General features: G+C 58.5%; 2 protein-coding genes across 2 annotated transcripts in view; one reads left to right on the top strand and one right to left on the bottom strand.

Annotated features, from left to right (window-relative positions):
- The first annotated feature begins 1441 nt into the window (after positions 1-1441).
- SLC38A8 (solute carrier family 38 member 8) lies at positions 1442-5980 on the top strand. Its single transcript, XM_086758263.1, has 10 exons — positions 1442-1618; positions 2075-2273; positions 2470-2623; positions 2769-2873; positions 3227-3284; positions 3507-3621; positions 3770-3917; positions 4015-4214; positions 4414-4465; positions 5866-5980. Exons 1-10 carry the CDS (start codon positions 1442-1444, stop codon positions 5960-5962), a joined length of 1305 nt encoding a protein of 434 aa, XP_086614389.1. The 3' UTR covers positions 5963-5980.
- A 604-nt stretch (positions 5981-6584) lies between these two features.
- NECAB2 (N-terminal EF-hand calcium binding protein 2) overlaps positions 6585-19212 on the bottom strand; it is a 74675-nt gene continuing 62047 nt past the window's right edge. Inside the window, exons 6-13 of the mRNA XM_086758028.1 lie at positions 11466-11602; positions 9139-9257; positions 8896-8975; positions 8080-8136; positions 7858-7970; positions 7460-7537; positions 7031-7122; positions 6585-6845 (exon numbers count right to left, since the gene is read on the bottom strand). Of these exons, the coding sequence (XP_086614154.1) occupies positions 6817-6845; positions 7031-7122; positions 7460-7537; positions 7858-7970; positions 8080-8136; positions 8896-8975; positions 9139-9257; positions 11466-11602 (705 nt within the window). The 3' untranslated portion in view covers positions 6585-6816. The remainder of the gene's footprint in view (positions 6846-7030; positions 7123-7459; positions 7538-7857; positions 7971-8079; positions 8137-8895; positions 8976-9138; positions 9258-11465; positions 11603-19212) is intronic.

The following is a 19212-nucleotide window of genomic DNA, read 5'->3' on the forward strand; positions in this document are numbered from 1 at the left end:
TACGGCTCACAGCCCAGGGGCGGGAGCAGCCAGGTAAACAGGAGAAAGGGGGGAAAAATGTAAGCGAGGGAACCCAGAGCCACTGAGCCAGGAAACGACCCAGTGCTGGTGTGGGTGGTGGGCTATGTCCCTTTGATTTGAGGTGCTCCTCTCGAAGGGAGCCTGGAAAGCTTTGGTGCCGCTGCTCGGGTCGGTGCTAATGAGAGATTACAGCTCCACCACAGCCTTGAAACCAGAGTCAAGCTGTATCAAAGCGCCAGTCCGAATTAAGAGCTTTTCCCAGTGGCTGGTATTTTACAGCCCAGTGGCCAATTTCTAAATCATAGAGGCCAATTATTTCCGAAGCCTTTGGTGTGCAGCTAATGAAGTCCTAGAAGGGCCCTTGTAAATGGTTATAAACCCCACAGGCGGTGGAGATGTAATGGAGGTGGCAGGCACAATTAGCCATCCATAATTCCTCCTAGCAGCTGATTAAAGTCTCTTTATCCGTCTTACTGAGATCAGAAGGGCACATATTTGGGAAATCAAAAATGCATTAGGGGCTGTCAGCCAGTGTTGGGGGGGGCCTGTGCGCTGAGCCCTGGGGCAGCGGTGTGGGTCGGGAGCGGCACAGAGCTGCCCTGTGTGTTTCCCCGTGTAGGGGGGGCCCTGTGGGGTGCAGCCTCCTCCTTGCGGGTCCCCTGCAGCATCAGTCACCTCATCCTGGTTGTTCCAGCACCCCCTTTCCCTGCACGGGGCAGGGGATGGGGTGGAGTGGCTCCTCGCTGTCTCCTGAGTGCAGGAGCACCCGGGTGGGCTTTTAGCTGCTGCTGAGACACCCAGGGGTGCTGGCCTCATCCTGCACCCGAGGAGTTGGTGAGGTGCCCACCAGCCAAACGCTCTGAAGCACCCTGGCTGCAGCCACCTTCCCTTGCCCTCCTTGCCCCGGGATGCTCCAGAATGCCCCATGGTGGGAATTGCATGGATGGGGCGAACACAGCCGGAACGGGGAGCCCCCCAGCCTGCCCAACCCAAGCCCCGTGCTGGGGGCTGCTGGTTTTGCTGTGTTCTGCACCAGCAGTTTCAGAGCTGGGATGCCCACAGGCAGTCGGACCGCTGGTCCCGAGGGGGGAGGGTTGCGTGAACCGTGCCCCCTCACCCCGCGTCCACAGGGGCTTCGAGGCGATGTCCCCTCCCCTGAACTGGGGTGGGATCAGGATGGGGCTTTCCTTGGGGCGGGGGGGCTGAGTGTTCCCAGGGCCGGCTCCTGCCCCGTCCCCCCATACCCCCCCTCCCCACGGGGGCGGAGGGGGATGCGCGGAGCCCCCGCTCTCACCCGCCCCCGCGGGGCCCGGCGGAGGGGAGCGGGTTGGGGGTGGGTGTGGGTGGTTGGGGGTGGGTGTGGGTGGTTGGGGGTGGGTGGGCTCCCCCGGCCCCAGAGCCCGGCCAGGGAGGCGCCGGGATGGAGCGGGCGGCGGGCGAGGCCCGGCCCCTGCTGCGGGCGTCGGGCAGCGCCGGGCTCTCCTCGGCCGGCGCCGTCTTCATCCTCCTGAAATCCGCGCTGGGCGCCGGGCTGCTCAGCTTCCCCTGGGCCTTCGGCAGGGCCGGGGGGGCCGTCCCCGCCCTCCTGGTCGAGCTGGTAAGGGGAGCCGGGGGGGGGCCCGATCCGGGGTGGGCGGGACGAGGGGCTGCGGGCAGCCGAGGCAGCTGCCGGACAGGGACCAAGGTGGGGAGGGTGCGGTCACCTGCCCCGCGGTTTGGGGGGCCTTCGCTTCGCACCCCGACCCAGGCTGAAAGGGAGGACAGACAGGGCAAGGGTGCCAAAGCCGTGGCCGCCTCAGGGCTGTTCTTCACCTCTGAAGCTCAACCTAAAATAAAATTGATGGCTAGTCCCCTACCGCCAAAAAAAAAAAAAAACAACACCAAACCCAAATCTGAACCCAAAATATCGTGCAGGGCTGTTTCTCCATCCTTTCGCTGACCCGTGTTCACCCAGCCAGCAACCTCGTCCTGGCCCATGGGTGCCCTCGGGTCCGGGGGGGGGGGTGTGACGGAGTGTTGGTGTGGTGCTTCTTGCCGGTTCCTGTCCCCACAGGGCTCACTGGTGTTCCTGGTGAGCGGACTGGCGGTGCTGGGCTACGCGGCGGCCCTCAGCGCCCAGCCCACCTACCAGGGGGTCGTCCGGGCGGTGTGCGGGGCAAGGGTGGGGAAGCTCTGCGAGGTCTGCTTCCTCCTCAACCTCTTCATGATCTCTGTGGCCCTCCTCAGGGTGGTGGGTGACCAGCTGGAGAAACGTGAGTTGTTACCGGTCCCACCCCCCCCGTTCGGGGCTTACTGGGAAGCAAAGGGAAGGTGGGCCCATGTGGGCTGGGGGCAGCCCTGGAGTTTTCTTGGGACCCCCGACGATGTGGGGCTCCCTGGCCCTGTCGTGGTGTGATGCTCTCACACCTTTTGGGGCAGAGCTGATCCCCCTCCCACTGCCCCCCACAGTGTGCGACTCGCTGTACCCCAACGGGACCCTGAGCGGGGTCCCCTTGCTGCCCCCCTGGTACACGGACCAGCGCTTCACCCTCTCGGCTCTCTGTGTCCTCGTCATCTTCCCACTCTCTGTCCCCAGGGAGATTGGCTTCCAGAAGTACTCCAGGTACCACCCACCCACCCCCCCCCCCCCCCGTGGTGGTCCAGCCTGTACCCCGGGCCACCACCTCCCAGGCCCCTGTGGGGCCATGGGACCCCGTCCCTCCTGGCTGCCGGGGTCCGCATGCCGATGCTCTCCCATGCCCCGGCAGCATTCTGGGCACGCTGGCCGCCTGCTACCTCACACTGGTCATCGTCCTGAAATACCACCTGCAAGCAGAGAGCCTGGGCTCGCCTGAGCCCCCACAGCCCTCCAGGTATCAAGCGGGGAGGATCAGCCCCACATCCTCCCTGCCCCATCCTCTGCAGCATCAGCAGTGGCATGGGGCAGGGCTGGAGGCAGTGCAGGTGGCTGTGGTGAGCCTGGATGGCGAGAGTGAGCTGGAGGCAGCTCTGGCCAGGGCGGTGGGTGGGTGACAGCCCCCAGCTGTCCTTTCAGTCCCGTCCCCCTGTCTCCCCACCCCCCGCAATCCCCTCTTCTCCCAAAATCACCAGGCAGGAGGTTCCCACAGTGGCATCCAGGCTTCACAACTTATGTCACCAAGGTCCCCTCTGCCTTAGGGTACCTCACACTCTTTGCTCTCTTCCTCCTCCCACCCCCATGCCACAGGGCCTTCTCCTGGACCTCCATCTTCAGTGTCATCCCCACCATCTGCTTCGGCTTCCAGGTAAGTCACCCTTGCCCCGCTGTCCCCTGCTGCAGGGGCAGTACTGGCAGCTGCCCGGATGAGGGGGACACCGTCCCTCCAGGACGGGGTTGCACCATCCCTCTGGTGATGTAGCTGCCACCAGAGGCAGCTGTGGGGCAGGCTGGGGCACCCACGGGTAGGAGGGAAGGTGGTGGGGTGGGGGGGGGTTGTCCCCAGCGCCGTGCCCCCCATGCCTTGCAGTGCCACGAGGCCTGTGTGGCCATCTACAGCAGCATGCGCAACCAGAGCTTCTCCCACTGGGTCGGCGTCTCCGTGCTCTCCATGCTCATCTGTCTGCTCATCTACTCCCTCACCGGTAACCACAGCACCTGAGCCCTTCACCCGCTTCTTGTCCTGGGGGGGTGGGGGGGGGTTCCTCTGTCCCCAGAGCTCATCCATCCTCCTCGGGGGTCCTCAGTCCTTGTCGCTGTCATGGCCACCCACCCTTGCCTCCCCGTTGGCAGGTCTCTATGGCTACCTGACCTTCGGCAAGGCCGTGGCGTCCGACGTCCTGATGTCCTACCCAGGGAACGACCCTGTCGTCATCGTCGCCCGCCTGCTCTTTGGTGTCTCCATAGTCACCATTTACCCCATCGTGGTGCTGCTGGGCAGGTGAGGGGGCAGAGGCGAGCCGAGTGCCCCACCTCGGCCAGTGCAGCTCCACTGGGTGCTGTCAGCACCCCATCACCGCGCCACCCCCTCCCCCCAGGTCTGTGGTGAGAGATGTGTGGGTGACCCCCAAGCGCGGGGCCATGGCGGTGCCCGACGCGCACGAGCGACGGAGTCGGGTGGCACTGACAGTCGCCTGGATGGCCACCACGCTCGCCATCGCCCTGTTCGTCCCAGACATCGGCAAGGTCATCGAGCTCATCGGGGGCATCAGCGCCTTCTTCATCTTCATCTTCCCAGGCAAGAGTGAGCCGTGGAAGGCAGGGAGGGGGGTCATAGGGGCCAAGAACATTGCAGGGGGGTTGGAAGAGTGGGTAGGCGGGCTGTGATGGTGGGTGGCCCATCCTGGTTCCGTTTTGAGGGCTTGGGGGACACTGCAGCAGGATTTGGGTGAGGGATGCCGTGGTGGCAGGGGGCTGAGCCTCTGCGTTGGTGGCAGGGCTGTGCCTGGTGTGCATGACCGGGACCCACATCCTCGGGCCACGCAAAAAGTGAGTGTCCGTGCGCTCGGCAGCGGCCGTGTGGGAAGGGGTGGGGGCAGGGTGCGGCACCCCATGCCCCGTGGCCCGGGCATGGTCCCTAAGGGATTCCCCTCCTGGCCAAGGTGGGAGCCCCACGAGGAGGGGGATATGGGGCAGCTGTAGACTTTCACTGAGGGACGTGGGGGCTGCGGGTGGGGGGGGGGGCTGAAGGGTGGGAATGAAGTGATGTGCTCTGATTTGGGGACGTGCTCGGTACCAGGAATGTGCCTGGATACCAGACCCCTTGCAAGACAGAGCAGCTGTAGGGGAAAGGAGAGCTGGGTTTGGAGGCACGGGGCGGGGGGGGGGGGGGGGGGAGGTGGGCGCTGGGGTTGGGGTCAGGGTGGGGAGTCAGAGGGGCACAGTGCTCCAAGGCAGGGCATCCCCATCACCACTCCTGGTCGGGGGAGTGCTGGCGAGTTTTTGGGTAAGAATGTGCCAAAGCATGTCTGTGGTGCCTGTAGGGGAGCAGCAGTGAGGATGCTGGTGATGCGGGTGATGCGGGGAGTCCTGTCCCCCGGGGCAACTGGAGGGAACACCCCATGACCTTGGCCAAGAGGGCGCTCTTGGGCGCGGGGGCCATGGCTGTCTGGGCAGGGGCAAGTGTGCCCCCGGGGGTACCAAAGTGCTGGGGGAGCCAAGGCAGGAGGTGAGCACAGGCACCCAGGTGGGCGACAAGGACTTGGAGAGGTCCCTCTGGGAGAGCTGCCAGGGCGTGAGCCCCCCAGTGCCAGCACGACGCGAGGGGCCAACAGGAGCCAGGGCGATGGGGACGGCGAGGGGACAGCCCCAGCCCGCCCGGGGCAGTTCGGGAAGGTGCACGGTGCCGACAGCCCTGCGATGGAGCAGCAACGGGGTTTGGGGGGTGAGTGTCGTGTCCCCGGGGCTCGGTGTCTGGCCGAAGCAGGGTGGAGGGCACGGGGACGGGACGAGGGACGGGGGGGACGACGGGGACGGGACGGGACACGGACGAGGACGTGAAGCTGGGGCGGGGAGGGGATAGTGAGGGGGGCATGGGGCGGTGGGGAGGCGCTGGGGGGCTGTATTTGGGGGCGGCGGGGCTGGGGGGGGTGGCCTCGACAGGGCCGCTGGGTGCAGGCAGAACTGGGGGGGGGAGGGGGTGGTCTCGTGGTGGCGGTTGCCAGGCTTTTGACCAGGTTTTGTGTGTCGTTGCAGTGGGCACGGGGGACGAGCCGGAGGGGCTGCTGGGGTCTTCGGTCATCCGCCGGGAGCGATGCAGAGAAGCGTGGCAGAGGAGACTGGGACCCCGCAGAGGACCCCATACCCGTGGGGTCCCGGGGCCAGCGGGTGGCATGTTATGGGGGGGAGTCAGCTCTGTCCCACTGCCCCCCTGCTCTTGTCCCCCGCAGGGCTGCTCTCATCGCCTGGGGTGTCCTCTCCGTGCTCGGCGGTGCCTTCGTCTGCGGGCAGAGCGCTGCTCTGGCCGTGATGGGGCTGCTGCGCTAAGGGGCCACAGACCCCCCCCACCCCCCCTCATTGTGCGCTCCACCATGTCCCCAGCCCCATCGCCCTGTACAGTCGCCCCCAGACACGGCTACACCGCGGGATCCTATCAGGGTTTTATTTGGCGTCACCGTCCTGGTTTTACAACGGCTAATAAACACGGGACAGGGTATCGGCGAGGGTCCTGTGCCACGCACCCCGAGGGACCCTCGGGCACGGCGGGGTGGGGGACAGGACAGGCAGCGAGCACTGCGCACACACAGACAGACGGACACAGACAGACAAACGGACCCCCGGAAGCAGGGGGGGGCTCAGCCAGCCCCACGCCTGCGTGGCACTCGCTGCCACTGCCCGCACGCAAAAGAAACCCCCTCGGGACCACCCGCACCCCACAGTAAGGGGCACCCTGGGAGCGGGGATGCTCCCCTTTGCCACCACCCTGACCGCCCCCCCGGGACACGCGTCCCCATCCCTGCAGGCACGCACAGTGCGCCTCAGCCCCCTCCCCCAGCCCCCACCCCAGGTGGCCCTGGGGACGCAGAGACCCCCAACATACCCACCCTCCCCCAGGGGGGCTCCAGTCCCCCACGCCCACCCCTGCTTCTCATTCCCGGTCCCTGCCCCTGCCTTGCCCCTTCCCCATCGCCTGGCTGCGGTACCTGGATGGGGTAGCTGGCGGGGGGCCCTGTGGGGTGCTGGGGACACACACGGGGCGGGGGGGGGGTTTCCTTCACTGCAGACAGATCACACCGACACCTCCCACCCCCTCCCCGCCCCCCCCCCCCCCGGCCACGCAGGGAGGTCACGGCCACCCTGCAGCGGGGACGGGTGCTGGGGGGGCCCCCCGGCACCAGTGGTCACTCTCGGCTCAGGGTGCACCAAGCAGCTGCAGGGGAACAGCACCCAAGGGTCATCCCCGCCCGTCAACCCCCCTCAACCCGTCCCACCCAGCCCGGTCCGTGCTGCCCTCCCACCCCCACCCCGTGTCCCCTGCATCCACTCCAGTGCGAGCGGTGCTGGCCGCCCGGGGGGATCCCTGTCCCGCACCCCGCGGGGCGGCCGCCCTCCTACCTGGCACGGCCACGCTGGAGATGGCCTCGGGCTGGCTCAGTGTGTCCACCTTGACGTGCTGGAAGCCCTTGCAGGTGGCACTCTGCAGGTGCCTGCGCCCGGGCGGGAAAGAGTGGGTGACAATCTCCCCCCACCCCCCCCCCCACCCCCCCCCCCACTGGCTCTGGCAGGGCCCGGGTGCCAGCGATGCCGCTCACGCTCTCCTCGGGCAAAGCTCCCCGCCGTGGTTCAGGCCAGCGAGACCTCCCATTCCCCATGTCCGAACGCAGCCCCGGGTGGGAGATGCATAGAGACACTCCGCGAACCCCCCCCCCCACCCTCTCCCCCCCGCTGCCGCCACCGGGGATCGTCTTCGGTCCCCGCCCCGTCCCGTCCCCCCAAGCCCGAGCACCCCACCCCAAAATTAGCTTTATGCGCTTCCTCCCCTACCTCTTCCAGTCTTCCTCGGTCTCCCAGAACTCATAGACAATGAAGGTGACCCCGTCGGGCAGCTTCACCGCGGTGACGCTGGCGGAAGCAGGGAGATGAGTGAGCCGTGAACCATGCTGCATCCCTCCCTCCTCGGCCTCTGCGGCCACTAAGATGCCTCAAGGGGACACCCTCCCCACCCCCACCCCCCCCCACCCCCCCCCCCCCCCCCCCGCCCCAATGCAAAAGGGTTTTGGTGGCCGAGCATCACTACACTCCCAAATCCTAGCTGTTTTGCCTCAGCCTTTCACTTGCTGGGGGTGCCGTTGCTGGGAGGGCAGCTGGACACCCCCTGCTCCCCCACCCCAAGCCCCCCGAGCCCCCTGGCCCCTCTATGCACGGCTGCAGGCGGTACCCACTGGAAGCAGTCCTGCTCCCCGGCCACGCTCTTCAGGTACTGCTTCAGGGAGCTGCAGAACTCGCCCAGGTGCTTGTGCGACACCGTCATCTCGTCCCGCACCAGGAGGAGGTACTGCCGGGTCCCCCGAAACACAGAGGCATGTGAGACCCGAAAAAAACACAGTGATACCCCTGCCCCGAGCCTGATGCCACGCTGCGGGGCCACGCCAGCACGCTCTCACCGTGCAAGCCGTGCTCTCGCTGTCCGACAGCCGCTGGTGCAGGTCAAACCAGAGTGTCTAGGAAAACGGGGAAAAGCAGTGAGAGTGGGGTGGGCTGAGGTTGCGTGTCCCTCCCAGGCTGGTGAATTGGTCTCCCCAGCCCCTGGCATGACGGGCTGTGACCCCTCCTCTGCAGGGCACGGCTCTGAGAGCTGTTGGCACCCTTGTGCCTTTCTGTCAGGACCCTCTGCAAAAGCTCCCCGTGCTCCCAGCACAGCTGACATCCTCGACACTGTGTCCTCACATCAGCCCCAAAGCAGCCGTCACCTTTTCATTATCCCCAGGGTGGCAGGAGCAGGGGTACCCATCCCTCCTCAGTGCCCCTCCCAGCCTCGGGCACACCATGACGGACATTTTTTCTCTCCTCAACCTTCACGGGACCTCTCTGCCCCACGTATGGCACACCTTTCCTCTGTCCCCTTCTGCCCTGGAAGTGCAAACCAGGAGTGCTTCAGAAAGATCTCCTGCATGTTGTGTCCTTCAGTCCCTAGATGGAGTAAGATTATCTCTGCAAGAGATGTTGCCTTCTGCCTTATGTTTTTTCTTGTTTAAATAGACTCACAGTTAACTGTTCCCCATTCAACAGCTACAGTCAGCTCATCAGATACAATATCCTCCAACACCACCACTACCAGCAACCCAGCTCCCACCCGCGACCCGTGCACACTGCAGCACAGGGATGGGCATGGCCACCTCTGGTCACCCCCATCCAAACCAGGGTAGGGAGGCGGTGGGGCTGCGGGGACCAGCCCCACGCGGGGAGACGCTGGCCCTTACCTTGTCTTCCAGCCTGCCAATCAGCTCAGCCAGCCTATTGATCTGCCCCTCCAGCCCCTCCGCCTTGGTGTCGGGGGAACCTGTGTGGAGCCAGGAGGCAGTGATGGAGCGAGGGGGACCCGTGGGCTTTTCCCGAGAACCCCGCTGCCCTCCAGGGAAGTTGGGCATCTCCTCCCTGCTGCCTCTGGGACCACAGCTCACTTCCCCGAGCCCCCGTGCAGCAGGGAAGCGGCCATCGCTTACCAGCTGGGAAGCTCTTTCCGTGCTCCCTGGGGACCATCCGGTTGGTGGGAGAGTAGCTGGGCACAGGGCTGTCGTACCAGGTGTCCACCAGACCGTGGCCAGCCTTGCTGGGGTGGTGCCTGCAACCAGAGAGCACGCAGCCTGTCAGGGAGGGCAGAGCTGGCCCCAGGGACTCAGCTCTGGAGCATCCTTTTAGGCACCTTTTTTCTCTTGGCGAAAAGGAGCACATACGTGTGTGTGTGCATACACTCCTGCGGCACACGTACCCCTGAGACACCAATGATCACCCAGCCCCAGCTCCTCGGTGGTCCCACAAGGCCCTAGTTCATTTGCAAGCCAGAGCAGACACTAAGACCTGCCATCCCCACGACGGTTTGCAGCTGCCAGCTGTGCATGGCAAGATGGGAACGGGTTTTGGGAAGAGTGACCCTCTCTTTCCTTCCTCCTCCACTGATGGGAAGGCTGAGCCTCAGAGGGAGAGGCTGAGGGTTTCCAGTATCTCCTTCCAGCGAGAGCGGCTCTGTGCTGGCTGCCTGCTGATGGAGGTGCCTGGGAGCCCCGGCTTCTCTTGGCATCTCTTGCTGGCCATGCGGCTCTTGGCTGGAGACAACACACCGAGTGCTGGGGAGCAGATGAGCACAACACTGGCCAGCATCATCCCTGGCCTCCTGCTCCTTCCCAGGCACCGAGCTCCCTCCAAAGCGCAGCAGCCAGGTGCCCTGTACCATCCCTGGCTATCCAGGGAATTTTGGCTGGTTCCTCTGGTGTCAAGGGAGCAACGTCAGGGCTGCTGTTGTCCCTCAGGATCAGCCAGTGTGCACTTGACCATGTGCACGGGAACGCGATGAGCGGATTGGGTCCTGAAGAACATCCCCAAGATAAGGAAGCAGGAACAGCGATAAAGGCGGCAGGAACATCCCCGCCACTCCAAGCTGTGCAATAATCCCACTGCCTTCACTAAATAATCCCTCGTCAATAGGCAGGAAATTAGGCGAGAACAGACAGAGATTTCTTTTTAATCACAGTTTAATGAGGTGTCTCGGGCTTGGACACTCTGCTCTTGCACTTCATTTTACAGCCCTTTATTTGGGTGCTTTGTAGGCCACTTCTTTGTCCTCATGTGGATGCATGAGATCATTTTTTTGTGGGTTTTTTTTTTTTTTTTGGCTATTATCACCACGAGAAAACAACTACAATACTCCTCATTATGTACTGGGCCCACATGTTGGTGAATAAAAGCCAGCAAAGTCTTTAATGAGCTCCAATTCCTCCTTCTGATGTTGGGCTTGTTTCCTCCTCATTGTTTCCCAGGAGCTCTTACTTTTTCCTCGTGTTTTGTACAAGGTTTGCCACAGGTCAGCGGTTTCCTTCCAAAATGAGGAGAAGAAAGAGATGTGGGGTGATGAGACTCAGAGCACTCCTCCTAGGAAAGCTGGTGAGATGTCACCAGAGTTGCCCAGGGTCTCCCTGTGTCCCAGGTAGCCACAGCTCCTGTGCTGCTGCCCGTCCAGGACGCAACTGCTGCAGATGTTAAAACCCAAAATGCCAAGGCCTGGCTGCAGTGAACCATTTGGGCATGCTGGCCCCTGCGGTGTCCCAGCGGGGAGCTGGGATTTTCACTCTCTGTGGTCCCACGTGCCTTGGCCTCCTCTGCCCATCTGCGGCTCGGGGAAGCCAAGGCATCCCCCCCCAGCACCCCGTGGCCTCCTGGTTTGCAGGTAGGGCAGGAGAGGGATTCGCTTCATGAGCATCTGATGAATGGTTTCCCCGGCAACCTGTCCTGGTTACCGCTGGTGATGGCAGTACACCGGGGAGGCGAGTGACACTGTGACACCCAGGGGGGCTATGCTGTCAGGTACACCTGACAGCTCTTGAGAAATCTTGAAACCATCTCCTCTGTCTCCTCCAAGCTCGGTGGCACGTGCCAGGCTGCTGGGATGGTGCCCGTGTTTTGCCCTGGATGGGACCGGTGGCTTTTGCTTGGAGAAGCAGCCCCATGCACCCAGTGCTGCCCAGCCTGGCCCCAGGGTGCTGCTGCCTTGTTTGTGTCCCTTCTTCTGCACTGCTTGTGAGTCAAGGTGTCAAGAGGACTGTGGGAAAGCAAGAGACAGGGCAGGACAGAGCACTGGAGGAAAGCCCCAGGAGCTCTCAGGAAGCCAGGAAGGGAGGCAAAGAGAAAGGTGGCTGCTCACCTGGCTCCTCTTTGCTCTCGTGCACCGTCTGCTGCATTTTCCCTTGCCCCACAGGAGCATCCTCCTCCTCTCCCCCCACCCACCTGTGCCAAACTCAACCGGGAAGCAGGGAGGAGGGCAGGAGGTGCTGCAAACCTGGTGGGCTTGGTTTGCTCGTCGATGGCGTCCACGGCACTCTCCACAGAGCTCAGCAGTGACTGGGTCTGGTTCGCCGTCTCCTTCAGCAGGAAGCGGGTCACAAACTGGTCCACGTTGCTGCCGCTCTCGTACACCTGCCAAGGGAGACAGCGAGCAGGGTGAGGCCCAGCTCTGAGCACCGGTGTGCACCCTGGATGGTGCAGCATCCGTCCAACATCCCATGAGCAAGATAGTCCCCTCCATGTTCCTGACCGTAAGGGCCACAGGAGGAGTGAGCACCCACTGTCCCACCCCATGGGAAGCACAGAGGCCTCCAGCATCCACGGGTTGCCCAGCGTATAGCCCCTCCAGCATCCATCAGCCAGGGACAGACTTATTGGAGATCCCTACTCTGAGAGCTTCTGCCTGTTATTTAGTGCCTTAGTCCACAACAGCACGGCCAACCCAGTGCTAAAGTAAAAGGGGTTTGGGACAATTAACATAGGGAGTCGCACACTGAAGATGCCTTCAAGCCAGCAGCAGAAAGCTCCGGCAGTGCCCACCCAGCCTACCTCCCGTCCCGCGCTGTGAGACAGAGCCTCAGCGTATTTCAGCTTTCAGGGTTGGTTTTTTTTTTCCCTGAAGAGGAAAAAAGGAAAGCCCTAGCTGTTTGGGCACAGGCAGGGTGCAGACAGCCCGCCGAGCAGGATGCAGGCTGCTCCCAGGGAGCTTTGGCGGAGGAGGACCAGCTGTTTGAGCAGCAGAAGGTCCCAGTGTAATCCAACCCCCTCCAAGACAGAAAACACTTCACAAAATGTCTTAATAGCACAACTGATCTGCTTAAAGCACCCAGGGTCCCTTCCCCAGCACAGCCTTGCTGTGCCCTGCCCATGGCACGGTCCTGCTGCTCCACCTCCTGCCAGCCACCGGCACAGGCGGGACACCGGCACAATCAGACCCACACCGGCACAACCAGACTGACACCAGCATAGCTGGACCAACACTGGCACAACCGTACTGACACTGTCCCTACCAGTCTGACACTGGCCCAACACCACTCCAACCAGTCCAACACCAGCCCAACTAGTCTGGCCCCAGACCAAGACCAGCCCAACCATGCCACTGGCCACACCAGGTCTGGCTGAAGCAAACCACTCAGCATCAGAGCTAAAAAAAAACTTGCAGTGAAAAAAAAAAAAAAGGCTCCTCTAAACTCCAGCTCAATATTTTTCCCCAGACTCTTTCCAGCCGGTCAGTGGCTGCCGGGACAGCATGTGACCCAGGCAAACTCCTGCCAGGTAGCCCGTCCCTGTGTGCCTGTACCTCTTGGCTCAGGACTCCACCAGGACTCATGACTTTTTGGTGCCATGAGATGGGGACGGACGCTCCCAGCTCCCTGCCTGTCACCAGCAATGACCAAACTCAGGGGTGAGATTGGAGTGGACCCAGCACCACCAGTTATCTGAGCACACAGAGGCACAACATGAGCACCCCAAGCTCCCCAAAGCAAATTATTCTTGTTTGATGTCGAAGCGATTAACAAGGGTTATTTCCATGGCAACCGGAGCAGCTCTGCAAGAGCCTTTATCTCCTATTTTAAATCATAAAAGAAGAATGAGCTGCAGAAAAACACTTCTGGGGAAACTGGTCACAGAGCAGATTTCTCATCCCTGATTTGGTAGGGGAGGACGAGGTTCTTGACGACTTCTTGAGCATCCAACTAGCACGTTAGGCGGTTAATCACATCTCTCTAACACAAAAAACTTGCTTCCCTCCCCGCCACAGCCATGGTGTTTCTGGGGGATGCACATGATGTGGCAGTCATTGTCGGACGGTGATGCTGAAGCAAGCTGCCATGCAGTGTGCCACATGCACGATCTCCTGTGGATGCTTGGTGGCAGGGAGGGAGCAGGGGTTGATGCCTTATGTTGCTCCTTCACCAGCACAGCCCGTCCCAGGACACTGGTTAAACAGAGAGGGGACTGGCTCAGGGCACGCCATGGACCACAGCAGACCCGCATGATGCCCAAGCACTGGGATGCTCCTCAGGTTTGGGGGATGCGCTCAGCAGCGCACACGGGACCCTGTCACCTTTTGAACCTTTCTCCAAGCAGGACCATGCTCCCCAGTACAGCCCAGTGTCCTCCACTTGCACCACCACCATTATCTGACAGCCGGGTCAGAGGGAGGAAAGCCAGCATCAGTGCAGGATATGGGGGGATGCATCAGAAGACCGGGCAGGAGAGCAGGGGCATCTCCTTGGCCAGAGATCATCAAAGCCTCGGAAACACATCCCATAACACTGAGTGGTCGCCTCCAATTTATCTCCTTCCTCCACAGCCTGGTGATGTTTGAAAACAAGGTCAGCCAGCCTAGAAAAACCCGCTTGCCTGCTGCTTGTTAACAGCGGGAGTCATAACACTCTGAAACCAACTGGAGCCGGTGTGGCACCGCTCGCCTGTGTGAATGAGCACGGGACAACGAGCGTGGTGGAGCAACGTCCTCATCCGGGCTGCCTTGAGACCACCTCCGCCTCACCACGGGGTACTGAGGATCGATGTCTCCCTCACTCTCTCCTTTGAGATTTTGCTGTATTTTACCAGGGATGCCGTGCTATGAGGCCATACAGCCTCCCGGGGCTGGCTGTTCTTCCTTGTCTGCTACAGGGTGGGTTACTGCTGGGCTTTTTGGACCGGAATGCCAGTGCCACCATGCCAAGCTCGGACACCTCCAGACAAATCCTGCCTGCTTTTCCCTCATCCCACGCAGGCAGGGAGAGCCATGAACAGGCAGCCTGGGACCACGGATGCGGCAGCTGGTGGAGCACCCCACCGAGCCCCCTCCGTGGGACGCACAGGCACCACCGCGAGACAAATAAACAGCAATAGAGCCAAGGGGGTAATGTGAAAACATTTGTTGAGCGTTTGGATTGGGAAAAAAAAATTTGGATGCAGTCACAAATATTACTGGATAGCTGGACGATATCTGTTCTCCCTAGAAAAACACCCAAACTTGCTCAGAACATGCAATATATACTATATGTATGTGTGTGTGTGTGTGTATTCTTTTCAAGCACCATATTATACATATATACATGCCACATCTGAACAAATCTGTACAGACAGCACATTCAATTCACTCTCAAGGTACCTCACCCCTCATCTTTCCCCGCCAGCACGCTTTGGAAAGAGCCCTGCACCGGGCCAAATCCACCCCTTCGCCCAGGCAATTATTTTATAATTTAATACATCTTTCACTATCCACACTCTGGCTAAGGAGGGGGTATTAAATCCATAAATCTCCTTGGTAAAGACACACCATTGCATCTGGGATCTGAGACAATTTCTTTTGTGGTTCCGTCTCCTCCACGGCTGCTCCCCCCAACGCGTGCCCCTGCCTGCAGCCAGTATATAAATACATTTCTGCCAGTAATGAAGGCAGAAATACATTAATCAGGCGCTCAGACAGGCTCTGCTATAATTACAGATAGGTTCTGATTAACTCTCGCACCCAGCCCTGTGCTGATTGTTGCCTCGGCGGAGGGCAGCCACTCCCGTGGGCCGGGGGCTGTGTCCCTCCTCGCGGGTTTAATACAGACCCACAGGCCTCCGCCGGCTGCCGCTGCTCCTTTAGCGGCTGATTGGATTATTCTTGTAATTAAGAGCTAAACCTTGGTTCAGCTTTAGGAAAAATCATACAGGTGATTCCCACATGCATTTAAATCAGCTTGGCTCCCTACGTCGAGGTTCCTTGGATGGATGGATGGATGGATGTTGGGTACAAAGCTACACCAGCCAGTGCAGAGGAACAGTGGGGTGTCCATGAAGATCTGGTGCTTTTTGGCAGGCTAGTAAGTCCAATAGCTCTGAAATTAAAAGAACAGTGTTTTTTCTTCCCCACTGTTTAACTAAATCTGGTCATTTGCCAACCCACTTGTGACATTTGCTGTTGGGAGCCAGGTCTGAAACACGTGTGCCCAAAGGCTTTTCAGAAATCCCTGGGGCTCGCCTTTAGCAAATGTTTTATCTGGCGTCGCAAAAACAAGTCATTAAGAAGACCAGCTCCAAAGGAATCCTTCCCGTGATCTTATTAAAACATTTGTCAGTCTGTCCTAGGGAGATTTAATGAGGTTTGGTCTTATTAATTCCACCCTGAAGAGTTATTTCCTCTTCGCTGTGCTGTAGAAGTTACAATATTTATGGAGATAATATAATAATTGCTACTTAATTAAGCTACTTTGTGCCAGAAGCACTTGGAGGGCTGCATCTTCAAGCCTTGGTTAAGGAAGGAGCATGGCAGCCACCGAAGAGGCAGAGGAGGGTGAAAAGAATCATGTCTCCCCTTGCTACATCCCTGGTCGCCTGGCCTTGACGTCTGCTGCTGAAAACAGGCGGCTGTGTACATCTGCAGTGAGGAGCAAACGTAAAAACCTCATTGAAAGGATGGCCTTGAGATTTCTGCAGGGGATGGCTCTCAGGAGAGCCTGGGGAAGCATCACTGCTTGACAAACTGGGGCACGAGCCAGAGGCATTGTAAAATGAGAGAAAGGAGGAGTGGGAAAAGGACCAGTTGCTTTAGCGACGGGTAACTGGGGAAATATTGCCCAGTGCTGGGTCCTCTGGTCAGTTGGCTGAGGTCCAAGCCCCAAATCCCACCCCTCTCTTTACATCACAGGGTTTTTATGTGCCTGTAACGCACCTTCCCCTGCACCGCGGGTGCACGCATCGGGGCACAGGCTGCTCAAAGCCCCACCACGCCTCTTCCAGGTTTCCGCTTCCATATGCACCTGTCCCAAATCTGCCCAAATTCTGGCACAGATTAATGAAGATGCTCTTGGGATGTGTTACCTGGGCAAATCACAGCTGGGACTTTGGTGCCATTGAGTGCTCGGCCCTGCCAACGCTGGTGTTGATCATCCCTCACCAGGCATTGCAAACTGATGCCTAAAACAGGGCTCTCGTGGCTGTGTTCCTGTGGGCATCAAATGACTGAAAAATATGATTTTTCGATGTTGTCGAGTGTCTCAAATCTTCTTTGCTGGCATTTTTAAAGGTCACTATTCAGCTCGTTAAGACTGCAGGATGTAAAATATAAATGATTCTGTGCCACCCACGGACTCGGAGACCCCCCTGTGACAACGCCGCACCTTCCCTTTCCCTTGCAGCATCACAGCCTGCCCAACGAGGCTTTCCAGTGATGTTTTTTTCAGTGAGATTGGCCAAATTGACTGACATTTATCAAGCCTGGGGACACTGATGGCTTCTCCAATTTTTATTAACTCCAACCACTGCCGAAGCACACCCACGGAGCGATGGCACTGAACCAAGGAGGCTTTTCAAACGGAAACCAAAGCCAATTCTGTTTCACCCACACTTCTCCTCCAGTTAAAACAAAATAACCCAACAACAAACCCATCGCCATGCCATGAAACACCCTTGTCAAACCTCATCCCGGGATGACGACGAGGTTATCTTCCACCCACTCACCCCTTCAAAAACCAGGCATGTGTTGTGCTGAAACCTCTGAGCAGCTGATTTAAATTCGTTGCTCATAATTGCCTGTTTTCTTCCAAGAGATATTTTCTTATAATTAGAATAACACTCAGACCTTCCCTTACCTCCCCTCTGACTCTTAAATCCCTTCAAAAGCAGAGACCCAAAACTGATTGCCTGGCACACAATCAGTAGAAGAAACCTGAAGAGAACAGACACTCAAGTAGCTGATAAACGAAAGCATTAACATATGAAAGATCCTCAGCCTCCCTGAAATGGCTCTGAAAAACAAACGAGACACCTGTTCAGATTAAAAAAAAAAAAAAAAAAAAAAAAAAAGAGGATGGCATCACATGGGTTTTAAAAGCCTTTTGCTATAAAATTCTCCTTTTATAAACCTTAGTATTGGACTCTCCCCAGCTCATGTTTGCCTTGTCTGGTCCTGAAAATCTCCTGCCACGGACCCTTCCCAAGCAACTGATCACAGGACTTCCCTCTTCTCATTACTAGAAAGTCTCCTCGCTGCATTATAATCCCATTGTTTCTCGTTGCAGCCACGCAGATGTGAAGGGCAGGTAACTGTTGGCCCACGCAGGTGCTATACAGCACATCCCCTGAGGGCACCTATGGATCAAGAGGCATACGGCATCTTTGCACCCTGTCCACTTACTTAGCGGGCAAAGAACAGACTTTGGAATGCAGTGTGGCCTCCCGCTTCTGAACACCCTGGCTATAATTAGCCCTTCCCTTCACACAAGTTCCCAATTAGCTGTATTTAGTATCCACAAGACCATAAATTAATACATATTTTATTTCAATTTTTCTGAGGAAAGTACAGATTTTGTTTTCCCAACAGGACCTACTCAAAAGACCCCACAGATGTAACAACGTGGGACGGTCAAGCTGCTGAAGGCTCAGCCTGGTTGTGCCAGCTGGTTATGTGTGGACTTGGTCCCTGCCTTTCCTTTTGGTGGCTCCTTCAAAGCTGCTCTGAGGCTATCTGGCAAGACCACAGCACTGACGTCTGGTGGATTTATTCTCTTCACCATACGGTTTATCTAATATCAGAAGGAATAGCCTTAAAACAGGAGGAAGGAGGAGGAAGACCATGTCCTACAGGAGGTCCGTGACAGCTGGAGCCAGGGCAGCATGAGCAGGACCTCCAGAGAAGATGCTCTTCCTTCTCAAAGCTAGAGGAGGGACACAAATTTTGCAGTGACAGACAAGCAGAAGAGCAGTGAATAAACAACTTATTCTAAAAATAGGCTCCAAGACAGACCTTCTTAAGATTCCAGTCCCTGCCAGCCCCGCTGTGCTCCCCGGCAGTCTGGCAGCCCGGCTGGATCTCACGCACAGCCCTCGGGGGCTGGCAAGGAAATCGCTCGGGATGGCATCGCACAGAGAATCAGTTTTCTGTTCCAGAGTCTGAACGGAAAAGTTGGGGGGAAATTCAGCTTTTGCAGAACCGGAGTAGCATTTGCTGCTTTAATTTGTGCTGTAGTATTTTTAAAAATTAATTGTGGAGAAGAGTTGCAGAAATACTTTCTGAGAAGCTAAACAAATATGTCTTATTTCCTACTACTACTGAAATATTAAGTTCCATAACTTTTCCAGAAATCCACATCGGTTTTTTTTTTGCTATAGAAACTGATATTGAAATTGTTCAGCATTTCTGGTCAGAAATGTTTCATTCAAAATATACAGAAAGATGACTCAGCCTTTATTGATTTGCTTCTGCATTCCCACTCCTTTCTTTTTTCAGCCAAAACCGTTTACCATGAATACACCTTTAATTACATTATAGGAGTGTCTCAAAAAATCCAAGAAAGGGGCAAAAAAGGAGTTAGCAATCCCTAAAACCACTCTCTCCCCATCAGGGCAGACCTCTGTGCTGCAAAGGTGAGGATGGATGTCTGTCAGTCCGTCCAGAAAAGGCAAACTCATCCCCAGCAAAGGGCCATTTGAGCAAACATCCCGACTCCCAGAGAACAGCCAAGCACTTCCAAGGGGGAAGACCATGACAAGGCAGCCAGGACCTCCCGGGGTTCAGCCAGGTACAAAGCACCAGGAGACAAGCTGTCCCCGTGTTTGGCAGCAAGGACACCAGAGAAGCGCTTTGCCGAAGGACAGCCTGATGTGCGTCAGGGCACAAATACACCCAGGAGGAAAGACGAAGCAACCGAGGTGGTGGTACCCCATGGGCTTCAAGCCCAGACAAAGAGAGAGCTGATGCTCATGTAACCACCACGGCTTGGTGTGAGCCGAGCTGGGGC

Source organism: Chlamydotis macqueenii, chromosome 13 (assembly GCF_036417535.1).
Source record: "Chlamydotis macqueenii isolate bChlMac1 chromosome 13, bChlMac1.mat, whole genome shotgun sequence".
Lineage (NCBI taxonomy): Eukaryota > Metazoa > Chordata > Aves > Otidiformes > Otididae > Chlamydotis > Chlamydotis macqueenii.

What these genes read in the sequence shown, in the direction of transcription:
- SLC38A8 (XM_086758263.1), top strand. Translation starts at nt 1,442, where the DNA reads ATGGAGCGGGCGGCGGGCGAGGCCCGGCCCCTGCTGCGGGCGTCGGGC. An exon ending in GGCTTCCAGAAGTACTCCAG is followed by an intron (nt 2,624 to 2,768) that starts GTACCACCCACC and finishes ATGCCCCGGCAG; the next exon opens with CATTCTGGGCACGCTGGCCG. An exon ending in GCTCATCTACTCCCTCACCG is followed by an intron (nt 3,622 to 3,769) that starts GTAACCACAGCA and finishes CCCCGTTGGCAG; the next exon opens with GTCTCTATGGCTACCTGACC.